General features: G+C 38.5%; 1 protein-coding gene across 1 annotated transcript in view; it reads right to left on the bottom strand.

The window, feature by feature from the left end:
* Positions 1-10,703: 10,703 nt before the first annotated feature.
* LOC148133633 (vomeronasal type-2 receptor 26-like) overlaps positions 10,704-25,051 on the bottom strand; it is a 28,744-nt gene continuing 14,396 nt past the window's right edge. The window contains exons 5-9 of the mRNA XM_087967800.1: positions 19,338-19,629; positions 17,689-18,549; positions 15,956-16,174; positions 14,259-14,385; positions 10,704-11,599 (exon numbers count right to left, since the gene is read on the bottom strand). Coding sequence (XP_087823926.1) covers positions 10,704-11,599; positions 14,259-14,385; positions 15,956-16,174; positions 17,689-18,549; positions 19,338-19,629 — 2,395 coding nt within the window. The remainder of the gene's footprint in view (positions 11,600-14,258; positions 14,386-15,955; positions 16,175-17,688; positions 18,550-19,337; positions 19,630-25,051) is intronic.

Below are 25,051 nucleotides of genomic sequence, written 5' to 3'. Positions count from 1 at the left end.
GAGGGAGCAACCTCAAAAGGAAAACAATGAATCTCCTACTGCATACGCAATTAAAAAGTGTTTTAATTGTGGAGGGAGAGGACATTTTGCAAGATTTTGTAAGAAAACAAAGCGCCAGAATGCAAGCCAGAATGCTGGAAGTCATCAAAGAAGAAATAAGAATTATGAGTTAGCAATGTATAGTAATGGAGTTGTAAAAAATAATTTATGGGTGGTTGACAGTGGTGCGTCCCACTGTATTACAAATGATAACAAAAAATTTGTAAAAATGTCTATGAGTTCACAGCATATCTCATTAGCAAACGGATGGAACATGAAGGCAAAAGGTGAAGGTATTGCTCATTGTTCTTGTATAAAGGAGAACATAAAAATGTTATATGTACCTCAACTTAAATTTAATTTGCTTTCTGTTAGAATGTTGGTTAAATTAGGATACATAGTTACCTTTAAGGGAGATACTTGTTTAATTGAAAAAGAAGCTAAGAAAATTACTGCATCTTTAAGAGGTGACTTATATGTGTTAAATGATAATGGTTTAGAGGTGGCTAACACAATTTATGATAATAAGAAACCTCATGATGAATGTATTCACTTGTTACACCGACGGCTAGGTCATTTAAATTTTAAAATGATTAAGAGAACTGTTCAACTATCTAAAGGAATAAGCTTGAAACCTTGTAATAAGTATTTGCAATGTTCTGCTTGTAATCAAAACAAAAGCAAAGTTATACCGGCAAATAGAGTTGATGGATTTACTACCAAAGAGCCTTTAGAGGTAGTATTTGCCGATATAATAGGTCCTAAAAAGCCAAGTGTAGGTGGTGCTAGATACATATTAAGCATAATGGACCACTATTCTAGGTATGGTTTCTGTTTTTTAATGAAGAGAAAAACTGAAACGTATACAAATTTCTTTAATTGGTTAAAATTTGCAGAGAGGAAAACTAAAAAGAAATTAGTAATTCTTATAACAGATAATGGTGCGGAATTTACAAATAATAAATTCCAGAATAGACTTAGAATGGCAGGTATTCAACATAAAAGGTCTGCACCATATAGGCCTCAACATAATGCCTTTATAGAGAGACGAGGCCAAACACTGCAATCAATGGGAAGAACAATGTTATCTGATTCTGGATTACCTGACAATTTGTGGGAGAAGCTATAATGTGTGGTAATCACATATTAAACAATGTTGTTAATTCAACAATAGGTGAATTGCCATTCACTCTGTGGCATGGTAGGAAACCTGATTTGAGTTATATTCACACATTTGGTGCACCAGCATGGGTGCATATCCCTACACAACTCAGGCACAAAGGACAACGTAGAGCTAAAAGATTAATTTTTTGTTGGATATCAAGCAAACCATAGATCTTATAGATTCTGGGAACCAGGTTCATCTAGAGTATACTGCAGTGCTAGTGCACAATTCCTAGAACATATAGGATGGAATAGATTAGAGCAAGATTCAGATAATGATGTTATTATAGAACCCTATAAGAGGCAGAAAGAAAAGACTAGTTATAAGAAAAGTCCAATTAAAGAAGAAGTCCATGAAGAGCTAATAGAATCAGATCAAGAGGAAATAATTGATCAAGAAGAGATAGATAGTCAAGAACAGGAAATAAAGGAAAGTCCACCTGTAAGTCCTGTTATACCTAGACGCACAACACGTATATCTAAACCACCTGATAGATATCAGGCAAGTATTGTTTGCCAAGTAAATAAAGTTCCTACTAGCATAGATGAACTTAAGATGTATCCTGCTAAGGATCAGGAGAATTGGCAAAAAGCAATGAAAAAAAGAGTTAAATTCATTAAAGGAAATGAAGGTTTATGAAGAAACCAAATTACCTCCAGGAGAAAAATCCATTGGGTGCAAATGGATATTCAGAGTAAAGACTGGAAATAATGGGACAGTTACTTATAAGGCTAGATTAGTAGCACAAGGATTTAACCAAAATGTATATGATTGTGATGAAGTATTTGCACCAAATCTTAAGGCTACAACTTTAAGAGCCGCTTTAGTATGGGCAGCTAAGAAGAATTATATAGTTAACCATTTAGACGTAGAAACTGCATATTTGCATGCACCATTGCAGCATACAATATATTTGAAAAAACCAATTGGTATAAAAGATAATAAAGTAAATAGCAATGATTGTTGGAAACTCAAGAAGAGTTTATATGGATTGAAACAATCTGGCTATGAATGGAACCAATATATTGTGAAAGAATTAAACAATATAGGGTTTAAATCTGGTTTAGCAGATCCATGTATGTTTAAAAGAGAAAATAATGGAACGGTGTCATTATTGTTATTATTTACAGATGATATTGCTTTGATTACTAAGACCAATAATGAAGCTACTGAGATTATTTCATTATTAGCCAAAAGGATAAAATTAAAACATTTAGGTGAAATCAAAAAGTATCTAGGATTGACAATTAATAAAACCACAAAAGGATTTAAGATATCTCAAGAGGATAAAATTTGCCAATTAATTAAATTGTATAAAATGGAACTTTGTAAGCCTGCAAAGACTCCAATGAGTCAGGAAATTTGCAAAATTGATGCTCAAAGTCCCAAATTTGATAAGACCATATATCAATCTTTGATTGGTAGCTTATCATATATAAGCAATTGGTCTAGGCCAGATATAGCTTATAGTGTTAATCAGCTGGCACGATATAATAATGATCCACATCAATATCATTGGCAAGCATTAAAGAGAATTTTAAGATATCTTAAAGGAACAATGCATCATGCATTGTATCTAGAGCCAAAAGGTGATTTGAATCTTAGTGCCTATGCAGATGCAAGTTTTGCAACTGACATAAATACTAGAAAATCAACATCTGGGATGGCTATATTATTTGGTAAGACTTTAATAGGGTGGAGGTCAATCAGACAACAGCATATTAGCTTATCAACGATGGAAGCAGAATTTTCATGTCTGTCATTACTATGCACTGACTTAATTCTGTACAAACAGTTATTATTAGACATGGGTATAACTGTTAAAGATTCTATTATTGTGTACGAGGACAACCAGGCAGCTATACAATTAGCTACTAATATTGCTGTAAAGACTAGATCAATGCATACTGATTTAAGATACTTAAATGTTAGAGAATCTGTTAAAAATGGTCTAATTAAACTTGAGTACTGCATGACGGAAGAAAATATTGCAGACCAGTTTACAAAAGCTCAAGGTGTTTTAAAATTTAAAGAGAGTTGTAACAATTATGATTTAAAGGTGTAAATGGTTATATTATTGTAATATTATTATTATTACCCAAAAGGGGAGAATGTTAGGGATAACATTGTTTACCCTAACTGTTTTGGGTAAAAATAATAAATATGGTATCATGGTTTGTTAGTTAAAGTGTGTGTAACTTTAACAGCAAGAATGTAATTAAGGGTGTGGTTGTAAAAGCACTATATAAGAAGCGAGGCAATGCAGCTCGCTCTCTCTGGCTTACTGATCCCTAATTACTGGATAGATTGATGACTGCGTTCTTGCCGAAGAAGGAGTTTTGATATTTTTCTCAACGGAGAAAAAATAAAGATTGGACTGATTTATTGTAAGTGAACTGACATTGGCTATTCAACACGGACTTTGCAAATAGAATATCCCCGACAAGACTTGACTGAAATTGATATATGACTAATGGACCGTTTATTTGACTATGCTATAATTCTTAAATGGAATAAACAATATTTTTGATAGCACAAGCGTATCTGTATTTTTACTGCGTGTTAACTAGAAAACTTATCTCACACATTTACCTGTCTTCCTATCTGACTTCGCTGCACGTTCTGTTTAGTTTGTTTTCCTTAACACCCGTTGGGGAATCCAGGCTTAACATCCCTTACCTGTGGGACTTTTAAGATACTGAAGATGGAGGACATCAGCATTGATAATTTGGGATTGTCACTTCCAATGACAGAGATGAGGGTGTCCTACTGGTCACATTTATAACCTGGAACCATTTGGTCATGTGTGGAAAGCAGAAAGAGGCTTATCAAAGAAACCCTCTTCCTCCAATAGGCATTGTCATACATGTTAAAGCCCAGGGTGCTGTTGGGAGGAGAACCAGATCCTTGTTGATCTCCGTCACTGCAAACACCAAGGCCATGAACAGCTGGTAATTGTTGGGTGTGGGTCTATAGTGAGATAAACATTATAAAATGTTACAGCAACACTTGCATGTGTTTCTTCTTTAATGGTTTTTTTTTTTTAGAAGATGTTTCTTGATTAAAATTGGTTGGATTTTTGAGAAAAGAGAAAAGCCTATTTTTCCACATCATGGACCCTTTCTTCAGGACTGTCTTCAGGACAGGCAACCTTTGCTGAGCACAAAACCCAAGTGAGCTCTCAGCAAAGATTTACCATTATTCATAAGCACTGCTGATTCCAAAACTGAGTTTTGAGGGTTTTGTTTTTTTTGAAACAAATTTTATTAGTTTTAAAGACAAACAAAACATCATTAAACATTACAAACATAAAACCTCTTTCCATTGTAAATTTTTACAAGGCAGATAAAGGATTATCTTATACAGCATAAATCTAATTTATCCCATTTCCTTATAGACACATAAATATCTTTTAGCATTGTTTCTCTTTACTTTTATTCAATTACATTTCTTTTTAATATTCATCTATTTTATAACCGTCATATTTATATTTTCATCTGACTTGTTTACAAATATTCTCATCTAACATTTCTCCAATGTTTTATTAATTCTTAATCAAACATAAACACACAAAACACAAAAACATAAAACTTCTTTTTAGAAAGTAGCTTGGCCCCAGAATACCCCTCCTTGTATGGACTTCAATTAAATTCACGCTCATCTTATATACCATTACTTATCTTATTAACCATTCTATATCTTCTATATAACTTCTCCCCGCTTTTCACTTTTCTTAATTCTATTTCATTTATTTCGTCTTACTTTAAATCATTATACTTGTATCTTTTGTCCATTCTTTTCCAATTTTCCATTTATCTCATTCTCTTTAATATATATAAAAAAGGATTTCTCCTGGAATCACTAATCAAAGTATGATGCCTTTCTATCCCCTAAGTTAACATTTAGAATAATACCTAAATCCCAATCTGAATCTGCTTAGTACATTCTACCTATTAAATTTTAAGAAAAGAAAAAAGAAAAAAAGAGAATAATAAACCTATAAAGTAACTAAGTGCATAGTTACCATTCTACCTTTTTGGTACATTTTAAATAATACATTTTAAACTAGAAAAATTAAAAAAGAGAGAGAGAAAAAAAAAAAAGAAGTTATAATAACCTTAAGAGAAAAACAAATTAAGCTCTATCATTAAATCTTAAGCATGTTACACATTCTCAATAATATTAAATGTTAAGATCTATCCTTAATATTCCAATTGTCTACTTCAAAAACAAATGCTACAATAATACATTTATAATAACATTAACACCATAGCCAATAAACTCTATATTTTAAACATTCCCTTTAATAAATCATAAAGTCTATCATTATTAAGCATTTTAATATTTTATTAGTTCTTATAAAGTTCTAGTTTTCTATTTCTAATATAAATACTACAATACTATCTTATGTACTTTTGCAGATCCTTTTTTTTAATTGTACATTACCCTTTGTCCCTAAAGAAAAATTTCTTTTTCCCATCTTGTTTTATACCTTTATGGCTTTTCCCCCCCCCTTTCCCTTCCTTTCTTATCCCACCTTGTCTTTTCACACACCCCTCTCCTAACCTCCGCCTTTTTAACTTCCCCTCTCTGTTGTATTCTTCTTTTCTTTTGCTTTGTGACATTGTATTGGTTTTGCATCTCATTTTTCTCTTTCTTGGGTGTTTTTTTAGATCTTAAGTCCTTCATTTTCCTTCCTCTCTTTCTCTTCTCTTTCTTAGTCAGCTTTTTTAATTCATTAAAGATGGCTTCTTCTTCTTCTTCTTCTTCTTCTTCTTCTTCTTCTTCTTCTTCTTCTTCTTCTTCTTCTTCTTCTTCTTCTTCTTCTTCTTCTTCTTCTTCTTCTTCTTCTTCTTCTTCTTCTTCTTCTTCTTCTTCTTCTTCTTCTTCTGTTTCCTCCATTTGTTGTTGTATTTGCTGATAAGTAGCCAGCGCCATTTCTAAAAAGTGAAAGATATCTCTCAAAGAGTCCTTTCTTTCTTTGTTTGTTTTTCCATATTCCTTTCTTAGTTCATCAATAGATAAAGCCATTGTAAACCTTTCTTCTTCTTTTTTCCCCCTCTTCTTCTTAGAACAGCCAAGATGTTTCAAAACTTAGAAAACAGTTCCCCAAAGTCCCAAAATCATCAAACATCCAAACAGAGCAGAAAGTTCTTCCCTTTACACTTTCTCTTCCTGGGGTGATATCAGTTAAGAAAGAAAAAAAAAAGAGTCCAGTCTGTATTTTAAAGCCTTATTACAATTAGCTTCTAATCTCAAAATCTTCAAGGCATCTCCTCCAACAAAATCTTAGTACAGGTTTTTTGTTTGGTCATCTCCCTTCCCACATATAACAAAGAGCTTTAGATTTTACCTTCTTTAGAGAAGCAGATTTTTCAATGTCCATTTGTTAGGTCCGTAGGGAAGGAGAGAAAACTTTCCCTTTCAGCACTATTCGCTGCTTTTAGAATCTCCTCTGGAAACAATGTATCATTCAAAAAGAAACGTAGTTTTCAGGATATTAGATATATCTTAAAGTCCCGGTAGCCAAAAAACCTTTCACTTTAAGACTTTCTAAACTTTCTCCTTCTTCCTCCTGCACATTCTTATCCAGTTGCCGGATTCTTTGTGGCGGCCATTACTGACCGCCGCTCCACTGCCTTGAGAAAAGGAGGTTTTGCCGGGTGGGGAGGGGGTCTGCAACACCCCCAAACCCCTATCCAGATCCCCCCTATCTTCAGCTGCCTCTACGTGGCAGCCTTATCCTCCAGACCCGTCGGGATCGGAGGCACCAAGATGGCTAGCACGACAGGGATCGCGCTGAATCGCGAATCCCTGCCGCCACCGAACCCTGGCAAACCGGAAGCCCTGAGTTTTGAGTTTTTTATAGCGGCCCACACTGGACAAGCTTTCAATTGGTACCTGAGGCTACAATTATGATTTTGTGTCTAAATTAACAGTGTAAGTAATCTTCTTCACTAGGCTAGTAAACATCCTAAAAGGTTGTCCCTCCTCACTCTTTATGTAATTTATAATCTTCCTGGTAAAGAGTTTGGAAAGGGTTTGTTTCTGTGTGCTGTGTGTGTGTCTTCACTACTCTCACTACGGAAAATCACTACGTCTCCCTGTATGCGCTCTTTCTCCTAACGGGGAATTACCTCAACAATCATGTTTCCTGATTCAAGAGTTCTGTTTTCCAGTTAAGACATTCTGCAACTCCAGGAGAGAATGAATCTTGCATCTCACCTTTATAGGCCAGACAATTGCATCAGAGCGAATGGTGACATCCTAGCCTGGGGGAGCCCTGGGATTTATTTCCCCAACTTTCAGAAGGACAACTGATTCACTGGGAAGGTGAGCCCAATTCAGAAGATCATAACGAGCAGATCCCAGTCCTTTTTCTGAGAAGGAGACTTCTTCTCCAGCACTGTTATTGAACTGGATGCTCATCAGATAAGGAAGAAGATGAAACAAAAGTCACCTTCATGAATTGGAGTAATTGGCTGAAAGCTAGAGATAAGGCATCATGACTTCTATCATTTTTACTATTTATTTTTATTTTTGCTATCATTTTATCTTTATGCTCTATATAAATGACCTTTGTGATCACCTTAAAAGCAACTGCGTCCTCTGTGCGGATTATGTAAAACTATTCAACACCACCGACAATGCTACTGCTCTTCAAAGTGACCTTGATTATGTATCTGAATGTTCAAACAATTGGCAACTCCAAATCTTGACCAACAAATGCTCTGTCCTACACATTGGTAAAAAGTATCAGTACACAAAATACAAGCTAAGCGGATATGACCTTGTTGATGACCTCACTCTATCAAGGACCTAGGACGACTCATATCTAATGACCTAGGCACATCTGTGGAATTCCGAAACTAAAATTTCCTCCCAGACTTCCCACAAGACTTAACCTACACCCACCCCTTTTCTATCACATCATAAATCACGTGAACCAATCACCCTTCAGCTACAATTCTTGCTACGCCATAGAGAATGACCTTGAAGGTTTTATATATCTATTTTGTCTACTGAAAGCTACTCAAACAGCAACAGCGCCCTTCCATCCTCCGCAGCTCTGTGGCAGCTTTTAATAAGGATTTCAAAGCTGACAGATTGTATATTATCTCTTTTATTCGTTAAACATGAAACTCAGTCAACTGAACATCTAAAAATACATCACAAATACCAGTAACTGGTGCTGATGGTACCAGTATCCTAGGTATCAACCAAGTATCTTCTTATTGTATATTAATATTGTTGTACAGAAGAAGAAGAAGAAGAAGAAGAAGAAGAAGAAGAAGAAGAAGAAGAAGAAGAAGAAGAAGAAGAAGAAGAAGAAGAAGAAGAAGAAGAAGAAGAAGAAGAAGAAGAAGAAGAAGAAGAAGAAGAAGAAGAAGAAGAAGAAGAAGAAGAAGAAGAAGAAGAAGAAGAAGAAGAAGAAGAAGAAGAAGAAGAAGAAGAAGAAGAAGAAGAAGAAGAAGACAGTACATCTGCATTACTGGACACTACATATATCGAGACTCTAGAAAAAGTGCAGAGAAGAGCAAGATGATTAGGAGACTGGAGGCTAAAATATATGAAAAATAGTGGCAGGAATTGGGCATGCCTATTTTAATGAAAAGTAGAGGTGACAGGATAGCAGTGTTCCAGTATTTGCCAAGAAGAAGAGAAGGTCAACTTATTTTCCAAAGAACCAGAAGGCAGGAAATGAAGCAATAGATGGAAAGAAGCAACCTAGAACTAAGGAGAAGTTTCCTATCAAGCCTGAATTAAATTTGGTGGTGGAATCATATGAATTTAGCTTGACACACTTGAGGATTGGAAGGAGGGAGATCTGAGGTGGATGAAGCTCCAACCAAAACAACATAGTTGGGCGATGAGTCAGCTGCATTCCAACTGCTGCTCCACTGGAGAAAGGAGGAGCAAATTTGCCAGGAAACTATTCCATATCCTGGTTGGACAAGGTGACTTCTTGTTTTGGAAAAATGAGAAACTTGGTTATAGTAACATGGAAGCCCGGGAAACTTTCAGGACTGGCTTCCACCCAGTTAATGCCATGATGTGTAATTAAATTAATGACTGCATTACTTGGAACTTGAATCCTGACAGTTAGAACAATTAATCAGTAGAATGGCTTTCCTCCAGAAAGAAACTTCTCTCTGTGCAAAATATGTGCACTAGACTGTTCCATGTGTAGTATTTATGTAGTGCCTTGTTATGTGTGGGTTTTAGTTGTTAATCAGGGTGTTGATGGCCGGCTATTAGGCCATTGCTTGTTGTTTCCTTGTGTTGCTGTGCCCTCAGCTTCTAAGTACCCAATAATCAGCACTCCTGTTGAGTGATAAGGGGCCCATTTCCCAGGATTCAATCATTTCCCTGGCTATTTTTGTCCCTGCTCAGCCAACAATCTTAGTAGCTGCAAAATCAAATGTATGTCCTTGTTCACTGCAATGAACATTACTAACTAGAGCATACAAAACTTTTGCTAGACCTATACTTGAATACAGCTCATCAGTCTGGAACCCACATCATGTATCTGATATTAACACAATTGAAAAAGTCCAGAATTATTTCACAAGAAGAGTTCTCCGCTCCTCTATTCATTGCAGAATGCCACCAGACTTGAAACTCTAGACCTAGAAAACCTAGAACTATGCCGCCTCCCGTCTGATCTAAATATAGTATAGAAAATCATACATTGCAATGTCCTACCTGTCAATGAATACTTCAGCTTCAACCATAACAATATAAGAGCAAACAATAGATACAAACTCAAGGTTAATTGCACCAAACTTGATTGCAGGAAATACGACTTCAGCAACAGTGTGGTCAATGTCTGGAATACTCTAGCTGACTCTGTGGTTTCTTCCCCAAACCCCAAAAACCTTAACCTTAGACTGTCTACTGTTGACCTCACCCTCTTCCTAAGAGGCCTGTAGGGGGCATGCATAAGCGCCCCAATTGTGCCTACTGTCCCTGTCCTATTGTTTTTTTTAATTTCTCTTATAAGTATCTATCTCATGTATTCAAAATTATGTTTATTCTTATACCTGTATCTTGTAAGTGATTGACAAATCAAATAAATACTAAAAAAATGTGAGGTTACCATGAACATTCTCTTGATTGGATGAGCAACCCTCACAGTCTGCAATGGGAATTATTAGCACATTAGTTAAACATATCAACTCAGTTGCTCAAGCTTTGAAGTACTGCAAATGACATTACAAAGCACAATAATTAAAGGTTATTGTTTTCAGGATAAAAGGGGGGGGGAATTTAAACCTAAAAAGAGAAGTTTTTTCTGATATTTTTGTTTATAGGTTTGAATAAAATTGAAAGGCTTCTGGCAGAACTTTCTCAATAGGTCACATAGTTAGAGTCAGATAGAGTCAACAAAAACAGGAAAACCTCAATGTCACTTTTGTGCTTGTTGTGTCTGGACATAGTTGGAGTGGAAATGTCTATATTAACCTGTACAGATGGGACTTTATGTTTTCTTGTTTTCTTACTTAACTTTCCCCATGAGGTGACTTCTATTGTTCAGATCTGGCCTCAGCACTATAACGTAGCATTTGGGGAGAAAGATACAACTCAGCAGACCAGCCGCAGAGGCCAAGATGGAGAAGATCTCCACGGCCACCATGGACTTTCCCTTGGTGCTCAGATAGGTGGGGAGGAAGGAGATCCAAACGCTGCAGAAGACCAGCATGCTGAAAGTAATGAACTTGGCTTCGTTAAAGCTGTCAGGCAGCTTCCTGGCCAGAAAAGCCACTATGAAGCTAATGAGACTCAGAAAACTCATGTAGCCCAGCACAGCATAAAACATGGTGATTGAACCTTCATTGCATTCCATCACGATTTCTCCCTTCACAGAATGAAAGTCCAAATTAGTAAATGGGGGGGAGATTGCCAGCCAGGAGGCACAAAGAGCTGTTTGCGCAAGGGGACAAGCCAGGGCTATGATCATTTGCTTCCCCAAGAATTTTCTTGCCCTGTTTCCTGGCTGAGTAGCCATGAAGGCCAACACGACAGTCAGAGTTTTTGCCAACACAGATGAAATGGCAGTGGAGAAGATGATGCCAAAAGTGGTTTGTCGGAGGAGACAGGTGAGGTTCCTTGGCTGTCCGATGAAGAGGAAGGAGCAGAGGAAGCAGAGGAGGAGAGAGACCAAGAGGATGTAGGTGAGATTGCGATTGTTGGCCTTGACGATGGGGGTGTTGCGGTGTTTGATGAAGGCTGCCAACACGAAGATTGTGATCAAAGAGAAGACAAGAGCTAGAGAAACTAAAACAAAGCCAAGTGTATCCTCATAGGAGAGAAAGTTCATGGTCTTGGGAATGCACAGGATGTGGTTCTTGTTCGGGTGTTGGTCTTCTGGGCAGGGGATACACCGAGCTGCATCTAGCATACATTAATCAGATAACCAGGATTTATTTTTGAGGTGAGTCATTTTCCCAATAAATCGGATGGAATGTCGTATGTTCCCCATCTCTTTAGTTCTGCTGTGCGTAATGCAGAAAGATCCTGTTCTGACCCAACCCTATTACCAGCAAGAGAATCTCAAACAGACACAGCAACTGAAAGCTTCACAGCTTTCATCTACACATAAACTTCTTTGTAGATAAAAGATGGCTTGTAGCCAATTAGTCCAACCAGAAAAGCTTTGACAGAATTTTTTTAGATAAGCCAGAGTCTCTACACACAATTCTGGGTCCTTAGAGCATTTTTGCCTTCTGCAAAGGCAAAAACCTTTTGAAACTAGGCTTATATTCCCTGGAGGGAGGGAACATTACATTGCATCCTTACTCCCGAGTTGCCTGTGCTGCTCCAGCTGTTCTCTTCTACAAATCATCCTGTGCACTTGGCACAGGCTCCTTGGGAACCTCCTCATCACTGCTGCCAGTCCCCACAATCCCTGAAGGCAGCAATCCACTCCCTGATGGTCCCAGCCCCTCATCCGAGTCCTCGGTCTCCTCCACCATTCGCACCTGCTGCTGGCTAATCACAACAGATCCAATGGAATCAATCTTGGAAGAAGTCATACCATTTACTAACCTCTCAAGGAGACTTAATTAATTAATTGGTTTTATTTTATTTATCACATTTTGAAATGCCCATCTCTCACATTGACTCTAGGCAGTGTACAATAAAATATTAAAACATGCACAAATAGTATATAAAAGTTTAAAAAATAATAATATCAGCCATGGAAGCTGTCAGCCAACATGACTTCTTTAATAAATTCTTACTTAGATGGACTTTGAATGCTGAATGGAATTGGGGAGTTTCTTTGGAACACTGACAAATAAGAGGCAAGAATGATATCTGTCTGTCTGTCTGTCTATCTATCTATCTATCTATCTATCTATCTATCTATCTATCTATCTATCTATCTATCTACCATCTCTCTCTCTCTTTTGTCTATTACAATATCAATCGCTGTCTGTCTATATTATATCTATCTACCTATCTACCTACCTACCTATCTAACTTATCTATCTATGTAGCATCTCTGTCTCTCTTGTCTATTACAATATCTGTCTACCACTGTATGTCTATATTGTATCTATCTATCCATCTATCTACCTACCTATCTATCTCAAGAGCTCTGGTGGTACAGTGGTTAGAATGCAGTATTGCAGGCTAACTCTGCTGACTGCCAGCAGTTCGAGTCTTACAGGCTGAAGGTTGACTCAGCCTTCCATCCTTCTGGAGTCAGTAAAATAAGGACCCAGATTGTTGAGGGCAAGATGCTGACTCTGCAAACCACTTAGAGAAGGCTGTAAAGCACTATGAAGCAGTATACAAGTCTAAGTGCTATTGTTGTTGCTATTGCTAAGTCTACAAGGTAAGGAAAATAGCTGAGAAGGCTCTCCTCCTGCAGTCATAATTGTTCAACTGACAGGGTCCCTAACATACACCTGACTAGGTGGGACAGTCTGATGTTTTGCGATTAAGATGATTCCATAAGTAGCTTGACCTCATGTCATGTAGTGCTTGAAAGGTTATAACCAACACCTTGAATTGGAACTGAAAGCAAACTGACATCCAGTACAACTCACGCAACAAAGGTGTTATTACATTTGCTGTTCTTTTCAGCACTCAAATTTGCTTGCGTGGCCACCTTTGTACCAGCTGAAGCTTCTAGATACTTTTCAAGTATAGTCTCACATGGAGGCCAATTGGGAGATGATCAGGGCATGAGTGACAGAGCAAAAAATTGGAGGAGAATATTGGAAAAGAAGGGTTATCAGCAGGGTGGTCTTCAAAAATTTCAGCAATTGGTTCTCTGCTCAGTTGCTGGGTGGGCATGGCCATGATGGGTGTGGTCTAGTCAGCCTCCTGCACCATGGCAGGAAGTCCACCATGGCAGGAAGTCCTCCTGCACCATGGCGGGAAGTCCATGACCTGTATGAAGCCAATTCTGAGACACGTAATTCATTATTCATGGCAGAAATTCTGGTAGCTTAGTTACATTCTTTGCAAGATAAGAATGGGATGCACTTTTGGTTTTAAACTGCTCTTTCAAATTTCTCTCCCCGCCCCTTTGTTCATGGAAACTCTAAAACAGGCATAGAAATGTTTTATGAGTTGACACTAGTGCAACCCCCTGCCAATCAGGAGACGCTACACTATTTCTGACAGATGGCAGTCCAGTCTCTTCTTGAAAGATTCCAGTAATGAAGCTCCCTTCCAACTCTGTTATTCTGTTATTTCTTCATTCAAGAAGATCATGATTTCTGCCAGGAGAGAATCCTCCTAATCTTCCTTTGTTTTTAAATTTGCAAAACTTGTCATAAATGCAGCACTAAGAACACAAGTTAAAGCTCATCTTTCCTGCTGCCCTAAAAGACTGGAAAAATCCATCCCATAATCCTGAAAAGCTGCTGCTAATAACTTAAAGAAGGATGCATTCAATGGACTACTCTTAAAAGTTCTGAATTGTTTTTCATGTCGATTTGCTCAACTGATTTGCCACCTCATATTCTCTCTCACTCCTCCCCAGGCAGCCATGCCAGACCTCTTCACTCCTGCTTAAGAGTCTCCTTGGGCAACTTGCCTGTTTGATTAGAAATAGTCCCTTCTGGGCAAGAAATACATTTGTAGCAACAAGATTGTTTCCTGTCTGCAACTGTTTTGGCTTGTCCTGGAACGCAGTGCTTCACACAACGGGAAAAAGGCTTATTCTGAAAGGAGAAAGATTAGGAGAGATTGAGGGGTAACTATATATTAAATTGGAAGATGAATAAGTGAAAGAGACAATGATAGCATGGGCAAAAAAATTTGGTTACACACACTAGAACTAGATGAATGGCAGAAGTTGTGGAATAGGAATTATACATTTACAATGTCAACCGCATACAAAGAAAACTTATATAAGATGTTTTATAGATGGCAAGGCTGGCAAAGATGTTTAAAGGCAAATCAGCTAAATGTTGGAAATGCCATCAGATACCAGGGTCATATCATCATGTGTGGTGGACAAGTGTAGAGGCAAAAAAATATTGGACAAAAATACAAATGTGGTTGGAAAATATGATAATGCAGCATATCGATTTAAAACCAGAAATATTTTTGTTGGGGATGTTGCATGAAACCTACAGTAAAGGAAATGCATATTTAATTATACATGTATTAACTTCCACTAGAATTGTATTTGCACAACACTGGAAAAGAGATAAGATCCCTACAGATGAGAAAGTGATTAGGAAAATATTAGAATGTGCAAAAATGAACATATTAACGCTTGCTATAAAAGAGAAAGAACAAACTGAATATTACTGTATATGACATGGGAGCTATTTTATGGATGGCTGGAGAATAAAAACAGAAGTTAGAAATAAATGGAGATTAGTGAAATAAAGAATATATGTTAAGATAGAGATGTAAACATATGGTGATTCTTATATGTCATTGTTAAGATTACCATACCTAATATAATATTATATTTTCATTAGAAGATATGTTAAGAGAGAGAAATGAATAGCATTATAATGCAGATTATTAATATTGTAAGATTAGAAAATTATTATCAATGTAATGAATATTGTAAATGTTGATTGTAAAAGCACAGAAACATTTGTACCCAGACGACACACTCTTTAATGGAAGATAACAAGTTCAAGTTTTTTAAAAAAACCTTATTTTAAAAAACGGAGAGGTTGAGGGGAAGACATTGCAAACATTCAGCTTGGTTTCAGGGTCTGCATAAAAGGAGCCCCTCCTCTTCCCTTCGTGCAATAGTATTTTACAGATACAGATTAACAGAGTTGTAAGGGACCTTGTGGGTCATCTAGTCCAACCCCACCCTACCCAAACAGGAGACCCTACACCGTTTCTGCCAATTGGCAGTCACAACAGCCTGATCCTTCCTCTCAACTTTCCTGAAAACAACATCTATTCCCCATGTCAGCATTCCAGCAAACCTCCAACAACTCCAACACAGACATCGTTTCAAAAGTTTATTTTGGATAGTAACTGGCACAACTGTGGAATCCTGCATCTGAAAGTTCCGGGATTCCTTGCAATAAGTAGAAACTACAGATCCATCCCCTGCACCCATCATCACATCACTATCCATCCCAACTTAAGACTTCCCCTCACTTATGCACAAAATAACATGACCTTGAATTGGAAAAAGCATGTTATTATGTCTAACTACATACACTCCAAGAAATTCCCCCCTCCCATTTTTTCTCAGGCTCAAAATGAGACAGCATGGGAGCATCTGGTCTCGATATGGCTTCCAAAGCTGACCTGGCTGGCCCACACAATGGCATTGGGGTTGATGCTGAAACTTTCAGCTGAAGGAGCCTCCGGATTGACCCATCCGACTTTCTGTCGAAGGATTGTCATATTTGCAAAGACGATCCAGTTGAGGATGTCAAATCCTGCGTATTTCATCCCAGTTTCTGAAAAGGACACTTCTTCCCCAGCGGTGTTGTTGAAAAGGAGGTTTCTCAAGAAGGCGTGCATCTAGAATTGCAAAACAATCAAACCAACAACCAAAATGTCCATTAAAGAGAAGAGACTTTATATAAAAGATATTTAAAATTGTGATATGCATAATACATGTTTTTCTCCTATCCCAGAGATAAAAGCCAAATAATGTTGGCTGGTGATGACCAGAAGACATGCCTATGGATATTGTCAGTCATCCAGAGCTGAAGAAGCTTCTTGGATGAGAAGTGAAATGTCTTCAAAGAAAAACAAGAAGTCCAGTTGCCTCTTGAAAAAGCATTTTTGGGATACTGGAAGACATGCTCTCTCTCTCTCTTTTTTTTTTGTAGTGGCCCCTGCTCAATAGAACACCCTCCCTTTAGAAATTAGAATGATCCCAACCCTGTTACTCTTTCATAATGTCCTGGAACCCTGACTATGTCACCCCATTTTCTGACTGTATTGCTAACTGGCCAAATACCTTACTCCCATGTCTATTTAATCTGAATGTTTTTTCATGTTTTTCATATTTTAAAATGTTTTTTGTATTTTTAATTGTAATGTATTTTTTTGAATTGTATGCCACTCAGAGTTATCTACTGAGATGGGTGGAGAAAGAAAAAATGAATGAATGAATGAATGAAAGAAAGAAAGAAAGAAAGAAAGAAAGAAAGAAAGAAAGAAAGAAAGAAGAGAAAGAGAGCAAGCTAGAGAGGAAGAGAGAAAGAGAAGAAAAGGAAGGATGGAAAGAAAAAGAGAGAAGAAAGAAGAAAAAAGAGAAAAAAGAAAAGAAGAAAAAGAGTAAAAGAAAGAAAGGAGAAAGAAGAAAGAAAGAAAGAAAGAAGAAAGAAAGAAAGAGAAAGAAAGAAAGAAAGAAAGAAAGAAAGAAAGAAAGAAAGAAAGAAAGAAAGAAAGAAAGAAAGAAAGAAAGAAAGAAAGAAAGAAAGAGAAAGAGAGCAAGCTAGAGAGGAAGAAAGAAAGAAAGAAAGAAAAAGGAAGGATGGAGGGAAAGAAAAAGAGAGAAAGAAAGAAGAAAAAAGAAGAAAGAAAGAAAGAAGAAAGGAAGAAAGAAGAAAGAAAGAGAAAAGAAGAGAAGAAAGAAAGGAAGAAGGAAGAAGGAAGAAAGGAAGAAAGAAAGAAAGAAAGAAAGAAAGAAAGAAAGAAAGAAAGAAAGAAAGAAAGAAAGAAAGAAAGAAAGAAAGGAGGGAGGAAGGAAGGAAGAAAGGAAAGAAAGAAGGAAGGAAGGAAGAGAGAGAGAAAGAAAGAATATAATGTGGATTGAACTATCAAAATACAGCAATGGGAATTTCAATGGAAAACTCAAACAGGTCTACAGCATTTGGAATGATTAAGGAAAAACAGTGTAGGAATTATTATTCTTTTTCCAGCTATGAATGTTGAAATAGAAATGAACATTTAAAAAAAATTCAAAATTTGTATGAGATTTAAATAAAGGGGGAAAGTAGCCATTGGGGAAAAGAAAAGGTAATGGAGATCACAGGCAAAAGTACATGAATCTTAAAGCTGTTTAAGAAGAGCTGAAGAGTTACCTGCCAGGGCTTCACAGAGAGGTGAAGATGTAGCTTCTTTCTACCCCACTTCAATGCCTGTTGTGACTCCAACATATATGCAGCGTGTAATGCGTGTGCCAAAGAATAGGCAGCGTTGTAGATGCTGTAGCTGAAACCGGTCATCTTTCCATCAAAGATGGAGGCCGGGAGGGTGTTCAGGTCCTCCTCCCCAGTGCAAACCCTTCGGCCATCAGGTGAGGCAAGGCCTGCCTTCAATATCTGACAGTCAAATACAACTTCCCACCAACTGGGGAGAAAGACATCTCCATGGGGTTCATGTGGATTCAGAGCCGATAGATAATCCTTGAATCCTGGCACCGGGTTTGTGTGGACTGTCAAAGACAAAGCACCATGGAGAGATTTTAGTTTCCCCCAGTCATAGTGATAGCCAATAGCGGCAAATTCCCATTGGGTGGTCAGGATCCAGACCTTCCCAGAAGTAGCTTGGTTCTCTTCTTCATAATGGGAGAGGGTTATTATTAGACTCTGCAGTGACGTTGCATCCCCTGAGATAATCACAACCTGAGCGTTACTGTTCAAAATGGCCCAAAGCACATCTAATTGATTTTCTTGCAAGTCGTTGAATATTGCGATTCGGAACATGATGTATTCTACAAAATGTATGCAAATATCATTCTGGGCAAGGGTGGCGGTCAACATTTGGAGAAAATGTTCAATGTTCTCTGAGGTTGGAACAACAATCCCAATCCAGTTCCACTGGAAATACAGAAGGAGCTGGACAATGGCTGCATTCTGTAGGTGATATTGGGGATCGATCTGGTAGAAGGTGGGGAACTGGATCTTATCACTCAAAACAGGGTCACAGAAGCGATAACCCAGCTGAGGGTGGAGATAGAGAGAAAAAAGAAGCTAATCAAGGAAAATGGTACCTGTATTTTTTGTTATTAAGTGTTGTGGCCTGTTGGCCACCATCCCCTCCAGCCACTGAATTGGAGGAAGAGTGGGGGGAGGAGGTGTGGGAGTCAGGGTCAGCATCAAGGCAATCTGAGAGCTCTGAGGAGGAAGAAGGAACAGAGCTGGCAGAGAGAAAGACAGAGGCAGAGCCCTGACCATCCATCAGCCCTCAGATGGAGAGTCAACAGCCCCAAAGTCTGGAGGTGGCTGATGAGGAAGAAGAGGAACAGCTGGATCCAGTGCCTGACGCACGGATGCACAGAAGGCAAAAGAGAGGAGAGCAGGAGAAATCTATGGGCCGGTCCTTGGGATGGAAAAGCCACTTCTGCTAGCAAAGCTCCTCCCTAGCTCTGGGGATAAAAGGCAGGGGGCAGAGATGAAGAGATGTGGCAGATAACTATTCATCTCCCTGTTGGACAGACTTGTTAACCTGTGGTGAGAGAGATACATTTTGCCAGGGCTTTTGGTGCTCCTAATAAAGAAATCATTGCTTCAGAGGGTTTGTCATGTTTGGGAATCTGGATCAGAATGTTAAGCTCATCTAGCATTATATCCAAACTAGACCCCCTCATGCCCACAACTTTGTATCTTCATGAGATGTTTTCTATCGGTCACAGAATTGGCTCTGTAAGTTGTCAGCAGGAACCACACAAGGCAGAACTTACTTCCTTACGTCTGCATTCACCCTTCCATCATATTACATATCCACATACCTGAGAAACCTTGAAATTGCCAAATATGGTGGCCATCTGGTATGAGATTCTGGAGCTGAGACCCCCAAGGACAGAAAGAAGATTATCCTGTGTGTCACATTTGTAGTTAGGAAACACTTTCCCCCCGCTGGAGAGCAAGGACACGCTGACATCTTGGGCCATGCTTCCATAGATATTATCTTCATAGATGTGGAAGCCCAGGGTGATGTTGGGGAGAAGGTGTGGATCTTTGTTGATCTCTTGAATGGCAAATGCCAAGGCCAGGACATGTTGGTAGTTCTTGGGAATAGGTCTTTGTTGCAAGTGTTAGAAGACAAAAATTAGACAGGAGCAGAAGAGAGATGTTTATCTGATTAAGAAAGCATTATCAGAATTCTAGGAATTAATCATAAAAAAGGTCAATATAAATTAGTTGTCAGCATACCAACTAACCAAGTCCAAACCAATAAACTCCGAGACAAACATTTCCTCAAAGTTCCACTTTATTAGAGTTGTCATATTGGCACATCTGGGAAAACCCAAATCTGAGAGTTCCGGGTTTTCCTTTCCCAAAAGAGAAATCAAAGATCCATCCGCTGCACCCACCAGCCCATCACATGGCCCAATCAAATCCCAACTGGAGACATCCCTTCAGTCCCTCCTATCCAGGTGCAGGGCAATTTGTCCTTGACTTTCTGAGAAAGGATGTTGTTGTGTCTAGTCTGGTACCTCACTATAAAATCCCCTCTTCCAAATTCCTAGCCACTAAATGTGGCAGCCTTGGAGCTTCCAAGTAAAAATGGCTTCCAAGGCTGACATTAGTTTTGTGAGACATGCCACAAACTTAAACCTCTAAGAGGAAAGCAATCCTTGGCTTCATTTGCTGAGAAAAGTATATTTTTATTAGAGGTCATGTATATTGTAACAATGCATAGCCAGAACTGAGATTTGCATGCCAAAATCCCTAGGTTATATTTCCCTCTCCTTTCCCCTTTTTAACAGTTTTTCATTTCCCACCCCAAAATAACCAATTAAAATCTTGCAAACTGTTTTGTTAACAGTCAATTCAAGCATGTTCTGGTATGCTGCTTCCTCCTTCTCCCAGCTGGGCAACCTTGAAGCAGCTTCTTGAGATGGCACAACATCTACTTTCAATTTCTCAAGCTCTCCGCGCTTTGTCCCCCCATCCCCATAGATCATGGTAGACTGTCACTGCACATCAGCAAAGCACAAGCAAGCCTGAGGTAGCTGCTGACAAGTGATTTTACTGCTGTCAGAAACAGGGTGGCTGTCAATCAATATTGATTCCCATTACTAAAGCAAACAGTGTAGGATGAAGCTCCTTTCCCTGTCTCAGCAGCACATTTCTGTGAGTTGATGTGCAAGTTATAATTTACAGCATGAACTCCATTCAAGTCAGTATTGGTTTTTTTCAAGATGAACCTCTCAATCCGGTTTAGGAAAGTGGCTTATTATCTTGATGAAACTATGCCCTTTATTATATCCAATCATGAAAAACTTTATAGGCTGGTAATCTCTGCCCTACATTCCCTAATATTTTTTCCCAAGCTGGCACCTTTCACCTATTATTACATTACTGGAGACTTTTCTGATCAGGTGGCTTTATAAATAATATAAATGTTTCACATCTCAACCAAGAAACTTCTTCATTTCTCACTACACTAAGAAAGTGAAAAAAGCCAACTTTGGAAATTTAGTCCAACAATAAGATAGAGGACCCTAGGATTATTTTTCCCCAAGTTCAGACCAAACAGGCTTTTTCTGCAAAGTGTACCTTGTCTTCAGGAACATGGAGAAAAGGCTGACTTCCTGTTCAAGTGATAAGCATTTCTTCACCACTGAAGAGTCAGAGGGCTTGAGAAAGGAATTGGAGGGAGGTGGATTCATCAGATAGAATCAATGTGTTGTAATTAGGAAGGCTCTACATCAACCTAGTGTCAGCCTTGGAAGCCATATTACTTGGGAGCTTCAAGACTTCCACCTCTTGAGGCTGGGAAATTGGGAGGGGAGATTGCATAGAGAGGCAGAAGTTTAAACTCAACAACATTATTTCACAGAAAGTCAAGGCCAAGTCACCCTGCACCTGGAGAGGAGTGTTTGGAGGAAGGTCTCCAGTTGGGATAATGTTTGATTGGACCATGTGATGGTGGGTGCAGGGGAGGGATTTTTAATTTTCTTTTGGGAAGGGAAAACCTGGAACTCTCAGATTGAGGTACACTGAGAGTATTTGCACCAAGACAAATTCCTTGTGTGTCCAATCACACTTGGCCAATAAAGAATTATATTCCATTCCATTCCATTCTACTCCATTCCATTCCATTCTATTTATTGGTTAGGAGTTTGTTAGTTGGAATGCTGACATATAAGCTAGGTGAGATTTACATCTGCCCCATCGTCAAGGCTGCCCTTTCCACATTGCATTGAGAAAAAAAGACAATCAAGGAAACACTTACAGAGAAAGAATATCCCAATCACCAGGAGGCTCATATAGGAGCTGTAGAATGACAGTAATGGAGAGAGGCAGGTTTCCACCAATAATGAGATCTCCAGGTTTGTAATAGTCTTTTTGTGCTTGAAAAGATCTCCTCCAGAAGCAATTTGGCTGCAGATCTGTCACAACTGCTGCAGGCAAGATCCAAAGCAATGCTAAAAGCCAACTCATTGTCCACAGAATGCCCTAGAGCAAGTCAATGGAGGATGATGTAGGCAATTTGATGCTCTGATGGCTTCACAGGACTCAAGTAGGAGTTGAAGTCTTCAAGATAAGCATTGATCTCAGCTCTAACTCCAAAGGCATACAGCTATATTATTCATAGACTTTTCGTTTGTGGGATCCAGCTATATTATTCAGAGCATACTAAGTAAACATGTTTTGACCGGACACAAATCTCTTTATGCCTAGGGAGGGTTAATCTCTGGAAATCTACTGAGATGAAGTAAGAATTACTAGTGTTTTATGAATCCTAAGAGAGAGAAATGTCTACAAAGCTACTCCATAACTCTGTAGTTGGTGGCATTTGGCAAGAGGAAAACTTATTTTTGAAGCCACAATTGTGTGTCTCTTTCTGTGAATTTGACAGCTGTGATTGGAGAGTCATAAAGCTTTAGAGTTGGAAGAGAACTTGGAGATCACCTAGTCCAATCCCCTTAATATAGGATATACATGGAGCAAACTCTTTTAAATCTCTGAGATCTCTTTGGAATCAATTGTTCTTGCTTCCACCACCAAACTCTTTTAGTGTCAGAAACTCTCTGAAATTTCCTTGAACTGCTTCACATGGCCTCTATCTAAATGAAGGGTCTTCAAACTTGACAGCTTTAAGACTTGTGGACTTCAACTCCCAGAATTCCTCCTCCAGTCATGTTAGCTCAGGAATTCTGGGAATTGAAGTCCACAAGTCTTAAACTTGCCAAGTTTGAAGACCCTTGATCTAAATGGTGTTTTCCAAACTGGCCAATGGATATGTGTTTCAATTATGGGGTACCTAGATGGTTTCTAATAATCACACCCTTTCTTCTCTTCATAATGTTGTATTAGTTGTATTAGTTGTATTCTGCCCAGTCTAGCTATTAATTGAGTGGGCCATCAATATTTTAAATAAATGCTTCAAAACCAATCACTTTGAATGATGGAGGATTTCTTGAGGACAGAATCAAGAGCTTCTCTCAGATGTACCATTCTGCTGTAGATCATTCTTCAGTCTCCATTCTTTGAACCAGGATGAGTTACCTTTCCTAGAGTGACAATTGTAATATCTTATCATCACAACTACCAGACCAAAACTTGTATTGCTCTTTTAGATTTAGAAACTCCCTGAGACTTCCTTGATCTGCCTCATATGGTGTCAGTGTTCCAGAAAACCTCCACTCCAACAAAAACCTGAACATCCAATAGCTACAAACCACATCTCTACCCAACAACCACAATCCAATCCAAAACCCAATCCACAAATAAACACAACCCAGACAAATATTTATATCCCAATCCTCATCAGAGAAGCCGTTGAGCATGAACGGAAACGTCCAAACGCCATCTTATTTGGTCTAGAGGACATCAATGTCAATGATGACATCACAACTGTCCGAAACATCATCAGAGATTACCAAGCATCAACCATCTCCGCTGATGAAATACTTGACATTTCCCGCATCGACCGAGAGCTCAAAAATAGAGACAGCTCTGTGGCCCCACGCTTGTGCAGCGTCATTTGCAAAAATGAATCAAGCAAACGTAAATTCATTTATACTATAAACTCACTCGCCAAAACCAACACCAACCATAAGAAACTTCGTTGCCGCCCTGACCTAACCATACAGCAACGTGCCCGCTCCCGTGCACTCCGCATTGAACTCAAAAACCGTCTAGACAATGGAGAGAAGGACCTGTACATTGACTACCATGCTGACTGTATCAAAAGTGAACCACGCAACCCATTACTCAGCTTCTACCCTCAACCACAACCCTACCTCAACCGATCCACCATCACCCAAGACTAGGCACGCACGCCCCCAACTACCTCAATTCCAACTACTGCCGGCCTTAAATGCAAACTACTCAATGCAAGAAGCCTCGTGAATAAAATACCTGAATTTCTCATCCTCCTAAATATGGCTAAATTCGACATTATATTTGTCTGTGAAACATGGCTCAATGCATCTCTCCTCGACTCCATTACCACAGTAAGAGACTATCATGTTTACCGATCAGATCGTGAAAATCGTCGAGGAGGTGGTGTTGCTATATTCTATAAAAAATCCTTACATCTAAAAAATATCCAAGTTACCCAGGAGCTTGCTCTTCCTGAGACCATCATCTGTGAACTATCCTTAAATATCACAATTCGATTCTTACTATGTTACAGAGCACCTGATTATGACATCGAACATGTAAACAAGCTAAATACATTACTAACATGGGCTGCATCCTGCCCATACCCTTTTATCTTTCTTGGTGATTTCAATCTACCTCATATTGACTGGACCCTAAATGATTGTACAACTGAAATCATACACACAACCTTCTACAATGCTATTACAAATCTGGGACTGGAACAACTAGTAACCAACAACACTAGACTAAACAACTGCCTCGATCTCATCTTCTGCAATAGTTTGAATTTAATTTACGGAATACAAACTAAAGAACCCTTTTCCAGTAGTGACCACAATATGATTGACTTTTGTCTCAACATACGTCCACACAAAAATCACCACAATGATGTAATCCCCAATTGTAACTTCAAAAAAGGCAACTAGGATCTTATAGACAACGATCTCTCATCCCTGGATTGGCAATCTCTATTCACTGGATGCAATACTGTTGAAGACCATTACAACATATTTTTACTTGAAGTCAAAAGAGTCATCAAACTATATGTACCAACAACAACTCCCAAAACAAAACAAAAAAGCAGATTACCCATATCAATAAGGAAACTTCAATCCAAAAAGAGATCACTCTGGAGGAAAAACAAATCTGGTCACGTTGCCAATTTCAAAAACCGATACAAAAATTTATGCCACCAGATAAAGACCGAATGCACCAATTATCACATTAAACAAGAGGAAAACCTTCTAAGCACCAATTCCACCCGTGCTTTTTACAATTTTGTAAACAACAAACTAAAAGACTCAAGGTCCATCCCTCCCTTGATAGGACCTGATGGTAAAGACTGCAACGATGACACCACTAAAGCCAACATCTTTAACACATT

Source organism: Notechis scutatus, chromosome 1 (genome assembly GCF_049901735.1).
Source record: "Notechis scutatus isolate UNSWTSFEM ecotype Mainland chromosome 1, rNotScu1.2, whole genome shotgun sequence".
Taxonomy (NCBI): Eukaryota; Metazoa; Chordata; class Lepidosauria; order Squamata; family Elapidae; genus Notechis; species Notechis scutatus.
Note: the sequence above shows the minus strand (reverse complement) of the source record. Positions and strands in the feature narration are given on the sequence as shown.